Here is a 17,323-nt window from a genome sequence, read left to right on the forward strand (position 1 = left end):
AACTACTTTTTCCATGGAGTTTCTTATGCTGGTTGGTGACGCAATATGCGTAACGGTACTACAGTGATGTAATATATCACGATACAGCAGTACAAACCTGGTACAAAACTTGGTTGCAGACCATCTGAAAGGATTTTGTGCCGGGGACCCCGTGTTAAAGGAGCACTTCACCCATTCAACCTTATATTCATATATAATTGGTGCTTAATAATAAGTCCTTAAAATAATAATAATTCTTACAAAAATCTCTGTACGTCCATCTGTATTTCACATCTAGAAATGTCAGATTGATCGACTTCCAGCTCAGCACTTGTGTCGCTCACTCCGACCCAAGGGAGTGCCACATCCAGTATCGAGTCACTCCGACCCAAGGGAGTGCCACATCCAGTATCACTCCGACCCAAGGGAGTGCCACATCCATCGACCCAAGGGAGTGCCACCACATCCAGTATCGACCCAAGGGAGTGCCACCACATCCAGTATCGACCCAAGGGAGTGCCACCACATCCAGTATCGACCCAAGGGAGTGCCACCACATCCAGTATCGACCCAAGGGAGTGCCACCACATCCAGTATCGACCCAAGGGAGTGCCACCACATCCAGTATCGACCCAAGGGAGTGCCACCACATCCAGTATCGACCCAAGGGAGTGCCACCACATCCAGTATCGACCCAAGGGAGTGCCACATCCAGTATCGACCCAAGGGAGTGCCACCACATCCAGTATCGACCCAAGGGAGTGCCACCACATCCAGTATCGACGCAAGGGAGTGCCACCACATCCAGTATCGACCCAAGGGAGTGCCACCACATCCAGTATCGACCCAAGGGAGTGCCACATCCAGTATCGACCCAAGGGAGTGCCACATCCAGTAACGACCCAAGGGAGTGCCACATCCAGTATCGAGTAAGTCAGATTGAGGTTTAGCAGACCGATACGCCCATATATAGGCGTATATTGAGATACGGGTGTCCAGAGCCACAGATGGACCGCTATGCCCATATATGGTCATGTACATAGGCCTACATACGTATATATGGGACCGACCGACTTCAATCACAGCACACGTATCGGCCAGGACTCGGGGGAGTCCGGTGCCTGCCGTTTTCCAGAACCACGGATCCAGCTGGGAGGCTACTGTAGTAGTGATATAATAACATCATGGGTTGATAAATGTAATCAACATTTAGAAGTATCATGGTACCATATATGGTTATTTGTATGTTCCGACCTGATGATTGGCTGAGAAGCCACATATGCCATGCCTCGGTGGACAGACCGGGTACTTAAACTGCAACAAGAACATGTTCATTACATCTTTTATCTTCCATCACTGCTGGCCTACAGTGATCTACAGCACGTCATATACAGACAATCTACCGTACCAGACCGACTGTCATCATTACCATGAAGGCTCTGATTCTGGTCGGCGGCCATGGGACCAGGCTCCGGCCCCTCACATTGAGCGTGCCCAAGCCCCTGGTGGAGTTCTGCAACAAGCCCATCCTGCTTCACCAGCTGGAGGCGCTAGTGAGCGCCGGTGTGGACCACGTGGTCCTGGCGGTGAGCAGCAACATGTGTGACCTGCTGCGGACGGAGATGAAGGTCCAGGAGCAGAGCCTGGGGGTCCGCATCTCCCTGTCGGCCGAGAAGGAACCGCTGGGGACCGCCGGGCCGCTGGCGCTGGCCAGAGATCTGCTGGCTGCTGACGGCGACGACCGTGAGCCCTTCTTCGTCCTGAACGCCGACGTCATCTGTGACTTCCCCTTCGCGGAGCTGCTGGCCTTCCACCGTTGCCACGGCAGAGAGGGCACACTGGCAGTGACACGTGTGGAGGAGCCCTCCAAGTACGGAGTGGTGGTCCTCTCGGAGACGGACGGCGGCAGTGGCAGGATCGGCCGCTTCGTGGAGAAGCCCCAGACCTTCGTCTCCAACAGGATCAACGGCGGGATGTACGTGCTGGACGGCCGCGTGCTGAAGCGCCTGCAGCCACGGCCCTCGTCCCTGGAGAAGGACGTGTTCCCGGCCATGGCCGAGGAGGGCCAGCTGTACGCCATGGACATGCCGGGGTTCTGGATGGACATCGGCCAGCCCAAAGACTTCCTGACCGGCATGTGCCTGTACCTGCAGTCGCTGCGGCAACGCGCGCCCGACAGGCTGCGGAGCACGGGAGGCGGATTCCTGGGCAACGTGCTGGTGGAGCCGACGGCTCAGATAGGACGCGACTGTACCATAGGGCCGGACGTCACCGTGGGCGCCGGCGTGGTCATAGAGGACGGCGTGAGGATAAAACGCTGCACGGTGCTAAAGGGGGCGCGCGTTCGCTCCCACTCCTGGCTAGAGAGCTGCATTGTGGGATGGAGCTGCACGGTGGGCCGATGGGTGCGCATGGAGAACGTGACTGTGCTCGGAGAGGACGTAATTGTCAACGACGAGCTCTACCTGAACGGAGCCAATGTTCTGCCGCACAAATCTATCAGCCAATCGGTGCCTGAACCCCACATCATCATGTAACCATTATTTTTTATACTAAATGATCTTTATATACTAAGTGATCTTTATTATACTATAAGTGATCTTTTTATACTAAGTGATCTTTATTATACTAAAGATCACTCGTGTGATGTGAGGGGCGCCTACTTTTTAGAAGCCTGCACATATATGGCAGTCACGTTCATTCATTGCAGATTCACTGCCACTACACGTTACGAGAGATGACTGCAGTGTGTTATTATTGTATCAAATGAAATCAGTCACAAGATTTATTACTTGCGCAAGCAGAGCGAGCAAGTAATGTGATCGGCTGGGTATGTCTGTGTTGTCCACCGGCCATTGGGAGTGTATGTGTATGTATGTCGGGGTTGTCCACCGGCCAATAAGGGACCACCATTCTTGATGCGTTTGGTGATTGGCTGGGTATGTAATGTATACAGTATGCATGTCGGGGTAAGAATGGTGGTCCCTTATTGGCTGTTGATGGTGACGTAACTAAGGTACGTTTCAAGGTTGGTATAAGGTCAATAACGGGTCTAAAGGATTTAGAACAGCGGTTGTATTAGACATTAGTTAGTAGCAGTACTTGCGCGCTCTGCTTGCGCACAAGTAGGCCATGTATGGCCTACTTGTGTGCGAAGTGAAAGTCGGCATCTCGACAGAGTGCATTTCTAGTTTATATTAGCCAGAATGGCCACATGAAGTTATACATTGTCAATGTTTGTTTAACTGCTGCCCTAAACAAACATTAATTAAAAGTCCATAGACTTGGCTACTATTCGATTTTTGTTAAAGGTGCTCTAAACAAACATTAAAAGTCATAGACTTGGCTGCCATTATGAAATAATTTCAAAGGCCAGCCATTGTACACTTGTGTGAAGTGAGGGGCGTGTTTGTTTGCTTTTGTACGTCACGGAGCAAACATAAAAAGTCCATTGACTTGGCTGCCTCATGTCACGGGGGTATGCTGATTTTGTGGTCATGCTGATTTGGGGAGTGCATGAATAAGACAAACATAAGAAGTCCACAGACTTGGCTGCCTGATGACGTCTGAAAGCCAGACGTTGGAGGTGCTATATAGTGCCCCTATTATTATGTATTAGGCTACTAGAGTGGTGCCTGTTGGAGCCTCTACAGTGGTGCCCGTTGGGCACTGGCCTATACTTGGAATGATGCAAGTTGGAAATGGATGCTCCACCCAGTTATTATGTCTGTGTCCCTTTAATGCCCATATATGGAGTTCTTTGTCAGGCATGCCCAAATATGGAGTCTATGCAGACGTCAGAATGATGTCAGAACAGGCCAGCTCCATATATGGACACTGGGCAGTGCCCGGGCAGAGGCCTTTTGTTGCGGTTCTTGACAACCGTGGGCCCGTCCGACTCGACACCGGGCACTGCACCCCCTGTGGAGGTGTGTCAAATTTGATTGAATAGTCGGTGGGGAGAATGGTTCTCTAGTTACGTGGATTTCAGACTTACGTACACACCAGGGGGGCAGTCAGCCAGATATTTCGTGAAGCCTCATTTGAAATCGGTAGTTCATATAATGGCCTGTTGTGGCGCTGGACCGGACCCAAAAAGCCCCATAGCTCCATAGAGGCCCATGTATTTTGGCCCAACTTCACCTAGACTGTATTACCTTAATAAACATGGTCATGAATACTTTCTTCTTCCAGTCACTAGTTTAAAGTCTCATTTCTAATGTCATAATATTCTTTTGGGAAAATTATGGTCCCATTAATTAAAAAAATGACCATAAAGAAAAAAAACCATCGCGTATGTTCTGAGGGGCGTGGCTACCATTACAGTCTATGATCGGGATTCCCCTCCCACTCGAGTCAAAATAAAAACCAACGGAGAAGAAGGGGGGAAGTCCCGCCTCGTTGTCTGGGCAGCCAATGACCAGCTGGTATACAAAACGGAGCCAGCCAATGGCCAGCTGGTACCAAAGATGGCGACTTACATCAGGAATTAGCATATTATTACAGGCTTCATTTTACGTTCATGTTAGACCCGGGGAACGCTTTGTCCATATTTTTTACAGTCTATGGTACACACGTAGCCTACACACGTACACACAGAGACTTGGATGCATTTATAGTTAGATTATTACTCGACTCGATTATTAATCAACATAAAGTTAAGTATTCAATATATTCATGTATAGACTTTGCAGTCTTACTGTACTTGTTTTGTTGTTCCCGCCAGGCCGAAGGCATGGTTTTGCACCCTGTCCGCCCGCCCGTCCAACCGTGTGTGTGCGGTGCGTGTGCGTGTGTATAATATAAGTGTTTAATGTATATGGAGCACAGTGCCAGCACTGCACCCTCCCACCCCCAAGATGTAAAGCTCCTTAAGCCACCTGCCCCACCCCCTCTCCCCAGCCACAGCAAATATAGCCAAAGTATAAATTCGGGTTCAAGTGGTTAATCTGATTTTGATGCTAGTATATTAACTCATTTTCAAGAACTTCGAGACCTTTGGAGGATTTCACTTTGAGAACCACTGCTTTATAGGCCAAGGGCCGTTTGATTGGAACCATGCAACACCTGCACATTATGGAGGGGTCGCCACTGAACCACGTTCCCAGGGATGAGGTCAGCCATTACTTCATCCGCTCCTCGCGCTTTCTCCTCCGTCAACGTGACGCCGTGGCGGGACACGCACCGTACAGAACGTGTGTGTGCGTTTGATCTATGGCCGCTTATACGAACTGTCTGCCCAAGGTCAGCTCGCTCCGTCAACGTCACATCAATCCTTCAGTGATGTAAACAAGCACGCTCCGTCCTCCCCTCTCAGCCCCGGAGCGGAATTGCGGAAGGCGGACGTCACAGAACCCGGAGCGGGGGAAGGGGGGTTGGGGGGTATATAGAGAACAGAACCCGGATCGGGGGAAGGGGGGTTGGGGGGGGGGGGGTATAGAGAGAGAAATAACAGAGAAAGACCATTAATCCACAGCGCAAGTAAGTGTGGTTGCACTTGCACCGATACTTTTCCTGAAGAAACGGTGTGCTTGAGTAGCTAAGTATATAATAATGATGATGTATTGACCCACATGACGTCACAGGGGGCGGACTATAATAAATAGGCAGACCAACCACCCTGTTAGGGCAACAACATCATTACAATTTAGGCCTACATGTACACTCTTATCCAGGGCGACTTAGGCTACTGTACAAGTGCAAGATTGGAATAAGCAGAGTGAGCGTGAACTATATAGTCAATAAACGTAAATAATCACATAAAGAGTGCAGAGAGAACAGCATAGTGCCTCAAAGAAGCAAGGATACCAGGTAAACCATGCAATTAATCTATAGCGTCTGTCTAAATAACTATCTAAATCACAATTCTTAACATCTGTGGTCTGGTCCATAAAAAACACAAGAACAATTACCGGTAAGTGAACGAGAGAGAGAGACCAGATAAACAGCAAAGAAACTTAAAGACAAGATGAGAAAGAGGGAGATGACAGTGGGGCGGAGGTGGGGGGGGAGAGAGAACGAAGTGTCCCTGATGAAGGACTGTGCGGGGGGGATGGGGGAGGGGAATGGTGAGTGCTTCCTGTCCTGTGGCTGTTTAGACTGGACAGGATGAAGGTGGGAACATCTGGACAGAGTCAATCCCCCCCCCCCATAGTATGTCTCTTCTCAGGACTCATCGCCATAATGAGCCATAAGACACCGCCGCGGCCTCCATCATGGAAGCAATCTATTCGCCGGATTATACTTTGTCGGACAACGTTAATTGGCGCGTGCCGGAAATGGCACGATCTACAAGCTCACGGGGCATTGCGTCCGTACCGCGTTGTGAGCTTGCAGATCGTCTATATTTCTGCATGTCACGCGACACCGTAGAACGAAGGACCATAAAGCCAGGCGTTAAAGTGTATGATTTATAAATGTACGGCGGGTGCCTACAGCATGTGTTTATTTATAGGGAAGAATAAAGCACATTTTATGGCTGTGCCGTTACATGCGAGGCACCTATGGTCTCGGCGTAAATTTAGCTGAACGGTCCGTTCGGTGGGACGGGAGCGGACGCACAGGGGCGATCGTAAAAACCTGAGCGGCTGTGGGAAATTAGGGGGTTTGGATCGAGTGAACATGGAAGCGAGCTGAGCGATCTGGGTGGTCCCCACTGGTCCGCCCTTATTGTCAGGTAGCCTATATACTTTTATCGTGAGCGTTGGGTGTGTGTGTGTGTGTGGGGGGGGGGGGGGGGGGTGGACGCCTGGACGGTCCCTCCTCCGCCCCACAGCGCAGTGTCACAGACACAACATGACACTGTCAGCAAGCTAAGGGGCATATTTTCCTCTTTGTCTTTTTGTCTCCACCAGGCCGAAGGCATGGGGGGAGAGTATGTTTTGCACTGCGTCCGTCCGTGTGTCCGTCCGTCCGTCCGTCCGTGAGCAGCTAATCTCGGCCACCGTTAACCCGGTCGATGCCAAATTTTGCACACACACTCCCTGGATGCCAACGATGAACCTCTGCCCCAAACTTTCCAGAACGGCCTGTTATAGCGCCACCAGGAGGCCGCTTTGTGCAAAACAAGTTTTTGCACAGTACACCTACACATTTTGTCCAAACATCACGCAAATTGGTACACAGTCTCTCTAGAGCCATTCAATGAAAGCTGTCTTTCAGATTTCTCAGACTCCATCCTGATTGGTTAAGATTGGCTTCCAAAGTTCACAGGAGTGCTCCGTTTCAAACAAAATGCTGCAAATCATGAACACATCGCGTGATTTCCGTGAAATTGTGCACCCACATTCCCACTAGGCCCAGGACAAAATGCCACATGAACAATTTCAACTCAGCCTCAAGGTGGCGCTATAACTGGCCGAAAAGTGTTTTTACCTCTAACTGCACGGATCTGTGGATAACCTGGTGGAGACCTGTGCCCAGAAGGGCACTTTTTCTAGTTGTCTCTATCTCTATCTCTACATCCCTCTGTGTCTCTACGTTTCTCTATATCTCTATGTCTCGCTCTCGTTTTGTCTGTACCACTCTCTGTCTACTGTACATCTTTCTGTCTCTATGTCTCTCTCTGTCCATGTCTCCGTCTCTGTCCATGTCTCCATCTGTCTCTCTCTGTCCATGTCTCCATCTGTCTCTCTCTGTCCATGTCTCCGTCTGTCTCTCTCTGTCCATGTCTCCGTCTGTCTCTCTCTGTCCATGTCTCCGTCTCTGTCCATGTCTCCGTCTGTCTCTCTCTGTCCATGTCTCCGTCTCTGTCCATGTCTCCATCTGTCTCTCTCTGTCCATGTCTCCGTCTGTCTCTCTCTGTCCATGTCTCCATCTGTCTCTCTCTGTCCATGTCTCCGTCTGTCTCTTTCTGTCCATGTCTCCGTCTCTGTCCATGTCTCCGTCTGTCTCTCTCTGTCCATGTCTCCGTCTCTGTCCATGTCTCCGTCTGTCTCTCTCTGTCCATGTCTCCGTCTGTCTCTCTCTGTCCATGTCTCCGTCTCTGTCCATGTCTCCGTCTGTCTCTCTCTGTCCATGTCTCCGTCTCTGTCCATGTCTCCATCTGTCTCTCTCTGTCCATGTCTCCGTCTGTCTCTCTCTGTCCATGTCTCCGTCTCTGTCCATGTCTCCGTCTGTCTCTCTCTGTCCATGTCTCCGTCTCTGTCCATGTCTCCATCTGTCTCTCTCTGTCCATGTCTCCATCTGTCTCTCTCTGTCCATGTCTCCGTCTGTCTCTCTCTGTCCATGTCTCCATCTGTCTCTCTCTGTCCATGTCTCCGTCTGTCTCTTTCTGTCCATGTCTCCGTCTGTCTCTCTCTGTCCATGTCTCCGTCTGTCTCTTTCTGTCCATGTCTCCGTCTGTCTCTCTCTGTCCATGTCTCCGTCTGTCTCTTTCTGTCCATGTCTCCATCTGTCTCTCTCTGTCCATGTCTCCATCTGTCTCTCTCTGTCCATGTCTCCGTCTGTCTCTTTCTGTCCATGTCTCCATCTGTCTCTCTCTGTCCATGTCTCCGTCTGTCTCTTTCTGTCCATGTCTCCGTCTGTCTCTCTCTGTCCATGTCTCCGTCTGTCTCTCTCCAGGTCTGGTTCTAGTTACCTTCCTCGAAACCGGTGAAAAATATTTACTCCTGAAAACGAAGAGGATAACTTTCCATCTCTGACACCGTTCCAGGAGGCATCTGGCTTGTGTTATAGCCGCGCGCGTGTGTGTGTGTGTGTGTGTGTGTGTGTGTGTGTGTGTGTGTGTGTGTGTGTGTGTGTGTGTGTGTGTGTGTGTGTGTGTGTGTGTGTGTGTGTGTGTGTGTGTGTGTGTGTGTGTGTGCGTGCGTGCGTGCGGAGACTGATAATCATAATAGGAGAATATTGTTCCACTGTCTGTCTTCTCCCGCAGGGGAAGTGGACTGTGGTGGATTCCACACCAGTAAAACCTCACAGAGTTCTCACACTCTACCCCACATATATACGCATGCACGCGTACACACACACTCACAAAATTGACCTCCCCTGTGGCGTGTAATGCTTTTTCTCTCTTATGATTGCCCTGCGTCGTGCTCACTCACTTTACCATAAAACCCACAGTGGGAGATGCTTCCCTTCACCAGTGCAGCATAGCCTGCGTACCACGCAACCGCTGAGGTCAAGCATCGGGGCGGGGTTAGGGTTAGCCTCTGTTTGTCTCCATGGTGACGACTCCCCGATGGAGTGCAGTTTCTCATCTCTTTTTCACTTCAAGGACCTCCCAGTTTGATAAGCATTAGGCCACAGACCCCCATGCATTCGATATGCTTGTCAGAATTTGAGAGCTAAGAGTTGTCTCTCAGAGTTACACATGGTCTATTTGGTTCCTAACTATCAGTGATGTATCTGGGGGTCCCCTGGGACCCCCTCAAGGACACCTGGGGGTCCCTGGGTCCCATGTTGAGAACCACTGGGCTAGCGTGCTGTCACGGAACTGCCACCCCTCACCCCCCTGGGTGACTTTCACCACCCACAGCCCTCCTTCTCTCATTAGTGGTAAAACGAATCAATGGGGAATCTATGACTCTGACTTGAACCCTAGGACCCCTTTAATGGTCAGGTCATTTATTGCGAACACAGACAAGAATAGGCCAACATTTCTGCAGAAATTGTTTATGAGGGTCGCGGGAAAATACATATCAATTTGGGAGTCCTTTACATGAATGATTCTAACAACCACTGATGTAAATGGATATATTTGTGATACTTTGTGCAGAGTATGCAACGTCGACAGGGCATTGAGGTGAAAATAAACCTTGAAGAGAAGGTGGATAGAACATGGAGTGTGTTCTGGGCAGCCGTCCACACAGGTTTTAACTGTTCCCTCTGATGCTCAGCCAGAGGCGCGCTAAAGAACGACCCCCGTCAAAGAAACGCAAGACCGCCTGGGAATAACGGAACACGCCCGAGGCCTGGAAAAACAATGCTTCAAGATGTCTCGCTGTCTCGCGGAGCTCCCCTAACAAATAGAAGTGGCATGTGGACAACTTCATTCTCTTTATCATCGGGGTCGACAGTGGCGAAGACGTCATCGAGGACCCATTTTAAACAGTAGAATACTTGTTTATTTATCCACTGGCGGATTAGATCAGTGGTTACCAAACACTGATCGCGAACACATTTTTATGGGTCTCTCTCTCTCTCTCTCTTTAGGTCATCCTCAGCCCCAGCCCTCCATCGTCGCTTCCAGTCATTCTGGTGTCTGGCCAGCTCATTGTTGCATACTTTGCGCTCCTGCGTCTTTCTTGAGTACATCCAAGCAAGTAGGCCTAAATCCCTATTTTTCATTTTCCTACATTCCTACATTCCTTTCCAAACCCCACCATAAAAACATTTCATGAATTAAAAACAAAATCCAAACAGAGATCACATTTCTCTGTTGGGTCTCGAGCTAAAAGATTGGGACCCACTGGATTAAAGTAAGAGTGAAATACCACAGTATAGACACTGCTAGTCTGCTACTACAGGTCACATTTGTGCATTTGAAATATTACTAAAAAAATCACACCAGTGTGAAGTGTGAAAATAGTAAAAAAAAGAATAGGCAACTAAGGGGTGGCGCAAGATATAGGGCTATATGCCTTTGAGATGTAGTTGAGTAGAAGTATAAAGTATCACAAAATGGAAATAAAAAGGTAAAAGCACCTCAGAATGGTACTTTACTGCAGTACTTTATATTATTTCAACGCTGAATTCATTCATTTATAACTCTATGAAAAATGTAAGCAAAATGGGCCCTCGCATTTGGTTATATTTGCTCAGAGTTAAACTAACTACTGTGTAAGGGTAGTTTTCACCGCAATATTGTGGGCTGGCTTCATTCTGCCAGATATCTGTTCGCAATTTTGCTGTTAACAGCCCCAACTGGGCCATTACACAGCCAATTAGCGGGTTGAAGGTTGTGATTGCAGTTCTACGCTACCGTCAATGTCCTCATAAATGTCTTCAGAGATTATACTGTTATATTCTCACTGGGATCTCACATGATCCTATGAAATGTTCTGTACCTGGTATAAGGTACAACATTTTAGGTTAGACATTGTTGGTTTGGTTTAGGCTTGTATCTATCTATAGGGGGGAGGAGGACGGCAATCGCTGGGCCTATCTCTGTTGAATGCCTATAAACAGAAGTGCTGGAATTTGGTGGAAGCGGAAGAGTGACAACTCCCAGGGGAAGTTCAAACGCTGGAAGCCCTGCTTCCGGCTAGGCACTCTCTGCATTAGCCATTAGGTCGTGACCAGGCTTTTCTCTTCGCAGATGAGTAAGGCTGGGACCGAGGCTAGTTGTGTACTAAGGCTTTAACTAAATAAGAAGCAATGTACTCTGGCTTAGGTTGGGGACCCTCAGGCTCTTGGAGACAATTCAATAATCAGAGCCCACAGAGCCGAAAATGCTTTAAGTTTCAGCATTCAGAATTGAGTTCCTCCACCTGTACGTTATGCACTGAAGTCTCTCAGAATTGCTAGGAAGTTGTGAGCTGGGACATTGTAGACTATAGCCCCACGAGTCACCACAATCAATTTTGTAAAATATGTTTTGTATGTTTAACCCCCCAACCCTCCTTCCCCATGAAAACATCTGAGCAAATGTAATCATTTTTTAACTTTTTGTCTATAATGACATGCGAAATAGGGAGGCCAGGTAAAGTGGTTTAAATAAATTCTACACGGGAGGCAACAACCCACAGTAGAGCTAATTCAGCAGTGCATAACGCTGCTACTGGAAGGCTTTTGTGCTTTCATTGCGAGACCAGAGAAAAGATTGATTCTCCCCTCGGGGTCCGCACCTCTCTGTGGATGTTGGCTCGCCTTCGCGATCTTGTGTTTTTGTTCGAGCAAATCCTCAAATCCACGACGGCCTTGTTCTTCGTTTCATATCCTGTCACTCACCTTGAATGCAAAGGAACCGGATCAAGCTAACACCCCCAACTTACCCGCAGGGGGAGAAGAAGAGGGTAACATAAGATTTTGCAGGACACGCAACACCAAAACATTGAGTCAGAGAGTCTGGTAACCTGCAAAGCCCCCCCCCCTCTCCACCCCCCCGTTCCAACATAACACGGACACACACACTTTGTCTCAGGAGTGCTCTAACAAAGCCGCCCCGGTCCTCGTCAGACCACTAAAGCCCCCACGAAGAGAAACCCTTTGTCGCCTTTTATCTGACGGCCATGTCACGATTCCGCTTGCTGAGTGTCCCTCACGGCCCTCTTTATTGTCATCGTGTGTGAATGGGGACAAATGACCTCACGTAACAACAATAACACCATAATATCCGAAATGAGGACATGGCGTAATAGTGCACAGTAAAACTCCAGAGTGTTCATTTAACTCTGAGACTAACAACTGTAAGCAAAAAGAAAAAAGGACCCTTTATGGGTCCGTTTTTGTTCCATTAACACAGTTCCAGTTACTGCATGCATGCATGAAAAACCTGCATGGACATTGAAGTCACATTTTGCTTAATGGTCCCATAATGCATTAGGCGGGTACATACTGTATATTACACACACGCATATCAAAGCACATTAAGCCCACGTACACAGTTACACACACAAAACACTTTGCCCTTGCCCAGAAGGGCTACAGTATTTACACATACAAATAACTGCAGTGTGTGTATAGTGTATTCTTTCTTTGTCAGATCAATCAAACAACAAAAAGGGGTTACCATCCAATCCCCGCTGCAACAAAACACGCACGCACGCACGCACAGATAAAAACAGTTCCCCGGGGGCGGGCAGTTATCTGGGCATGATGGATCACGCAGCATTTTCCATTATTATGTCGTGTTACGATTAATAATGCATGTTTCCTGAGGCCTTAATTACCTCCGCCCACACCCTAAGACACACAACAAACACGCACAAACGCACGCACACACACACACACACACACACTCAGAGGTTCAGTTGGAAGACTCTACAGTCGACACCCTAACTTCTGCATACAAAAACACACGGGCTTTATCCATTCGTCGCCCACTGCCACATTTTGAGTGTCGATTTAACTCAGTGTAAATATTGTACCCCTAAAACCTAAATGGTTCATTTTTAGTGTGGTGTGGCAAGTATAAGGCTAAAAGAACATCTACTTAGCCAGGGAGTTCAATCTTGTTAATAAAGTATTCAATTAAAAGTTGTTTGTGAGACCCAGGTTCAAGTACAGGTCTATTGAACATCAAACAGTAACCACTCCTAACAGAGTTAATCTAAAGTCTATATACCGTGAGAAAGCATACGGTGGTATGTAGGGATTATTATCAAATTAAAAAGCCATCCTCTTCATGGACGTGTGCTGGAAATTCCTGGATCTGAATGTTATTTTCTTTATGTGTATTTGGGAAAAAAGCCTAGAAAAACACTTAATTTAACCAGCGTAAAGATTTGCAATGTGAGTTTTGTCATCTATCGCCTGATGCAAGGCACGGTAAAGACATATTGTTTGAAATGGAACTGCGAGCTGCCAGGAAAAGGCCTGACTACACATACCTCGAAAGAGCCTGAACCTGCATAAACCCAAACCCCTGTTTGACTTTTGACTGATAGTGCTGTTAAATAAACAAAGAAACTAGTGGTCAATGGAGGCTGCTGTCTGTGTGACTGTCTGAAGTGATGGTGAACACATTTCACCACTGGTGTCCCTATTTTGGGCATGTCTTTATTGGCGGAAGCTGTCATAAATTGTCCAAAACATCCCAAAATTCCTAAAATATCAGATGTATATCTCACAGTCACAACGTGTTTCATATAGCTTGTAGATCTGCTATTTTCACTTCACATGACAATAGCATAATTAGTGTATGTACGATTGGTACAGTACATGGGTTTTTTCCATCTATTGTTTGCAACACTTTCATGTTTGTATTTGGCAGTGTTGTGATACAACAGGGAGAAATATCTACAGATAAATTGTAACAAACGTCAGTGCCTGTCCGTGTGTCCTTCCTGCCATGTGCATTCCTCTGTGGTCGCGATGAAATCTCACGCACAAACTATCCATGAACATTAGCCTACATTTTGCGCACACTTAAAAACTGATGAAACGCCAAGAAACGTGGCGGGCGGACCCCGTTCCCATCAGCCACGGAGTCAGTTTTAGAAGAACGATGCTCGGCTTTCATCTCCCTCCTGTGAGTTGCAATGCAACCGGTTCATTAAAAGCTCTGCACTAGGTAATTTGCGGGGACTGACAGCTTGTTGTTGCTACCTGAATATAGTTAATAGTTAAGTGTGTTTGTGTACACACACACACACACACACACACACACACACACACACACACACACACACACACACAAAATCACTTTCCTGCCCGTTTCCTCCGACTCCCCATTCCCCCGCTGGCCTAGCCCTCGTTCAGCCTGTGTGTATTCCAATGCATGGGAAATAATTGGCCATGCCTTTCATCGCAGGATTAGCAGGATAAATCTCCTTTTGGGACGGAGCAACGCTAAGAGTCGTTGAAATCCTGTTACATGCGGGTATTATCCTGCAATTAATTGCCTTTTGCGAGTGCTAAGCTCCACGCTCTCTCGCGTTCACTCACTTTGATACATTCAACACTCAGACGACTACACCCTGCAGGAGTTGGAGAGGTTGAGGGACTTGTGAAGACCGACAAATTATAGCAATGATAAGAGCTCTCAGCCAACTCCTCAAAGTGTCTGTCAGTCTGTCCGTCCGTCTGTTTGTCAGCCCACCCTGTGATGTTCTGGCTGGAGGGTCCTACTCTGTCCCGAGACACTGTATGAGACCGGGGAGTCCCAATGCGGACTCCCAGAGGGGATTTTTTTGTGCAGGCATGTTGAAAGCTTGACGCCGGTTGAGACAGTGGTAGTACTCACTACTCACTACACCAAGTCAAACCTGGCCATTGGACACCCTGAGGCGTCACTTTGACCAAGTGGCGGTATTTGATGCATTAGGGGGACAAGCGCCCTTTGAGCGCGAGAATGCACTGCCCTGACTTTGACTCCTCATTTACCCACGGGCCTACCTCTAGTTTAGCCTGTGTATTCTCAAACAGTGGAAATAATTGGCCATGCCTTTCCGTCACAGAATTGCATGGGCCCGGCCTGACCCAATAAACATATTAAACATTTGTTTAGGGACCGTGATTGGTTAGTGTTAATGTTTACAGCTTCCATCAAGGAGGTTGAAGCGGAACTATCCTTCTAGTCACGAAAAGTGAACAAAGAACAGTACACTATGAGAGTGCTCTGATCGATGAACCAATATGATTCAGCGCATTGCTCCCGGCGGCACCCGCCCGTCTACCAGAAATCACGGCGGCAGGGCCAGGCTAGGACAGAGTCAAACCACACAGATTTCGGGCTAAGGTCTTTACATTGTTATATAGACTGCCTAGTTGTGCCTGGATGGGGAGGCTGGAGTTTGGGGGAGCAATGCAACTGTCTGTGTCATGCTTGCTTGCTTACTGTGTTGAATTACCAAACAATTACTACAATTGATAAACGCCAACATGTTTGCACGTGAACATGCCTTCACATGCACTTTCCAGCAGCAATCTCTGTGAGACCAGTCCTAACAATAGGCTATACTGTATGGGTATGATGGAATTCCTCATACTGTAGGCAGCTACTGTATAGGCACACATCATTTCAAAATAAGGCAATGATTCTCTAGTCTCTCAGTCAAGGTTCACGTCTGGACTAATGATGCTAGATTTAAAGCAATGGATTGACAATTTATTTGAAAAGTTCTTAAACTCGAGTTGTTGCTAAATTGCGGCATTTTGGACATTCTGAAGACAAGCTAGAATTCATGGAAGCTATAATTTTGGTGACAAATTACTGTCTCTCTCTGTCTATTCATTATGGCAGGAATGAATTGCAAATCTTGGGGTGGGTGGGTGCTAATTTGCTAAAAGAACTTTGTTTTGGGCCCCTGCAGGCTAGGACCAGCAGCACTGCAGGATTAGAAGGGTAAATCTCCTTTTGCGTCGGAGAAGCGTTAAAAGTCGTTGAAATCCTGTTACATGTGGGTATTATCCTGCAATTAATTGGCTTTTTGCAAGCGCTAAGCTCCACGCTCTCGTGTTCATTCAGCACTCAGACGACTCAATCTGGAAGGAGTTTGGAGTTGAGAGACTTGTGAGGACAGACAACTGGCAACAAATAGTAGCTTTCGGCCAACTTTTCAAAGTGTCTGTCTATTTGTCTGTCTGTCTGTCTGTCTGTCTGTACTTTATCCTGCCTGCCGGCAGGCAGGCAGGATAAAGTAGGACACCCCTTTGAAACAAATAGTATATATTTTATCAAGCGCCACAGTAAAAATGCTGTTGCTTTTGTTGTGTGCCGCCCATCCCCTGGGGCTCTGACATATATATCCTGTCTGTCTGTCTGCATATATCCCTGATGATAAAGAAAATGGTTGTGCAAACGATAGAGGCAGAAACTGTGCATGTCAGTGCTGTGAAGAGAATATTTCCTCACTGCCGGTGTTGCGTCATTCACAGGGGAAAGGACCCAGTGGAATTAAGCATGATTCATACTTAGTCGCACGATGGCATTGCGTGCCGAAAATAGAAGATCTACAAGATCACACAGTGTCCCATCCGTGTTGTGATCTTGTAGATCTGCTATTTGGGGCGTCCAATGGAGTGTAAATAGAGCATTATCTCCTAAAGTGAAAGCAAGTATTTCTCATGAGTTTGAGGGTCCAATTCTTCCAGTGTCTGACACTCCTTTGTCTGTCACAGTTGGAGTGACACATGACAATCTCTCCTCCTTCCATCTCCTAAGAGTGCACAGGGGGTGGGGTGGGGTGAAGTGGGGGTGGGCATCTGGGTGACATCATCAGACAGTCTGCCCGGCTGAGAGGGGACATCTTGTATAACCGCAGTGGTTTGCTGGTGACAGTGTGGTGGCGCCGGTGACACACACACACACACACACACACACACACACACACACACACACACACACACACACACACACACACACCACCATCAACTTCCCATTAGCGACAGGAAACCCCTTGAGTCAGCCTGGAGCAAAGCGCTAATTGTAAGGCTTGCAGTTTCATTGAAATCATGTGTTGGTGCGTGACTGATGTTGGTCAATTCAGTGAGATGATGAAAGCGTGTTCCTGGGAGGTCACGGGGAAGTGAGACACTCAATGTGTCAATGGAACGTTTTGCTGATGAGGGCAAGATATTGTTCCTCAGAAGTCTTTAGGGCTTGTTCTTGACTGCAGGCAAATCAAATCTTCTGATCTTCTGTCCTAAAGTGATCATCCTAAAGTGATGTCCTAAAGCAAGTGATCATAAAAGCCAAAGCAGTACATGAAACACCTAATGATTCTCTCTGAGGCCTGGCCAT

At 47.8% G+C, this 17,323-nt stretch overlaps 1 protein-coding gene across 1 annotated transcript; it reads left to right on the forward strand.

Moving 5' to 3' along the window:
* Positions 1–1,409: 1,409 nt before the first annotated feature.
* Positions 1,410–2,516, forward strand: LOC310877553 (mannose-1-phosphate guanylyltransferase catalytic subunit beta-like; the record flags this gene model as incomplete). Its single annotated transcript, XM_083791460.1, has 1 exon — positions 1,410–2,516. The coding sequence occupies one exon, from the start codon at positions 1,410–1,412 to the stop codon at positions 2,514–2,516; it is 1,107 nt and encodes a 368-aa protein (XP_083647586.1).
* Positions 2,517–17,323: the final 14,807 nt, after the last annotated feature.

Source organism: Protomyctophum parallelum, assembly GCF_964188405.1.
Source record: "Protomyctophum parallelum genome assembly, chromosome: 1".
Lineage (NCBI taxonomy): Eukaryota > Metazoa > Chordata > Actinopteri > Myctophiformes > Myctophidae > Protomyctophum > Protomyctophum parallelum.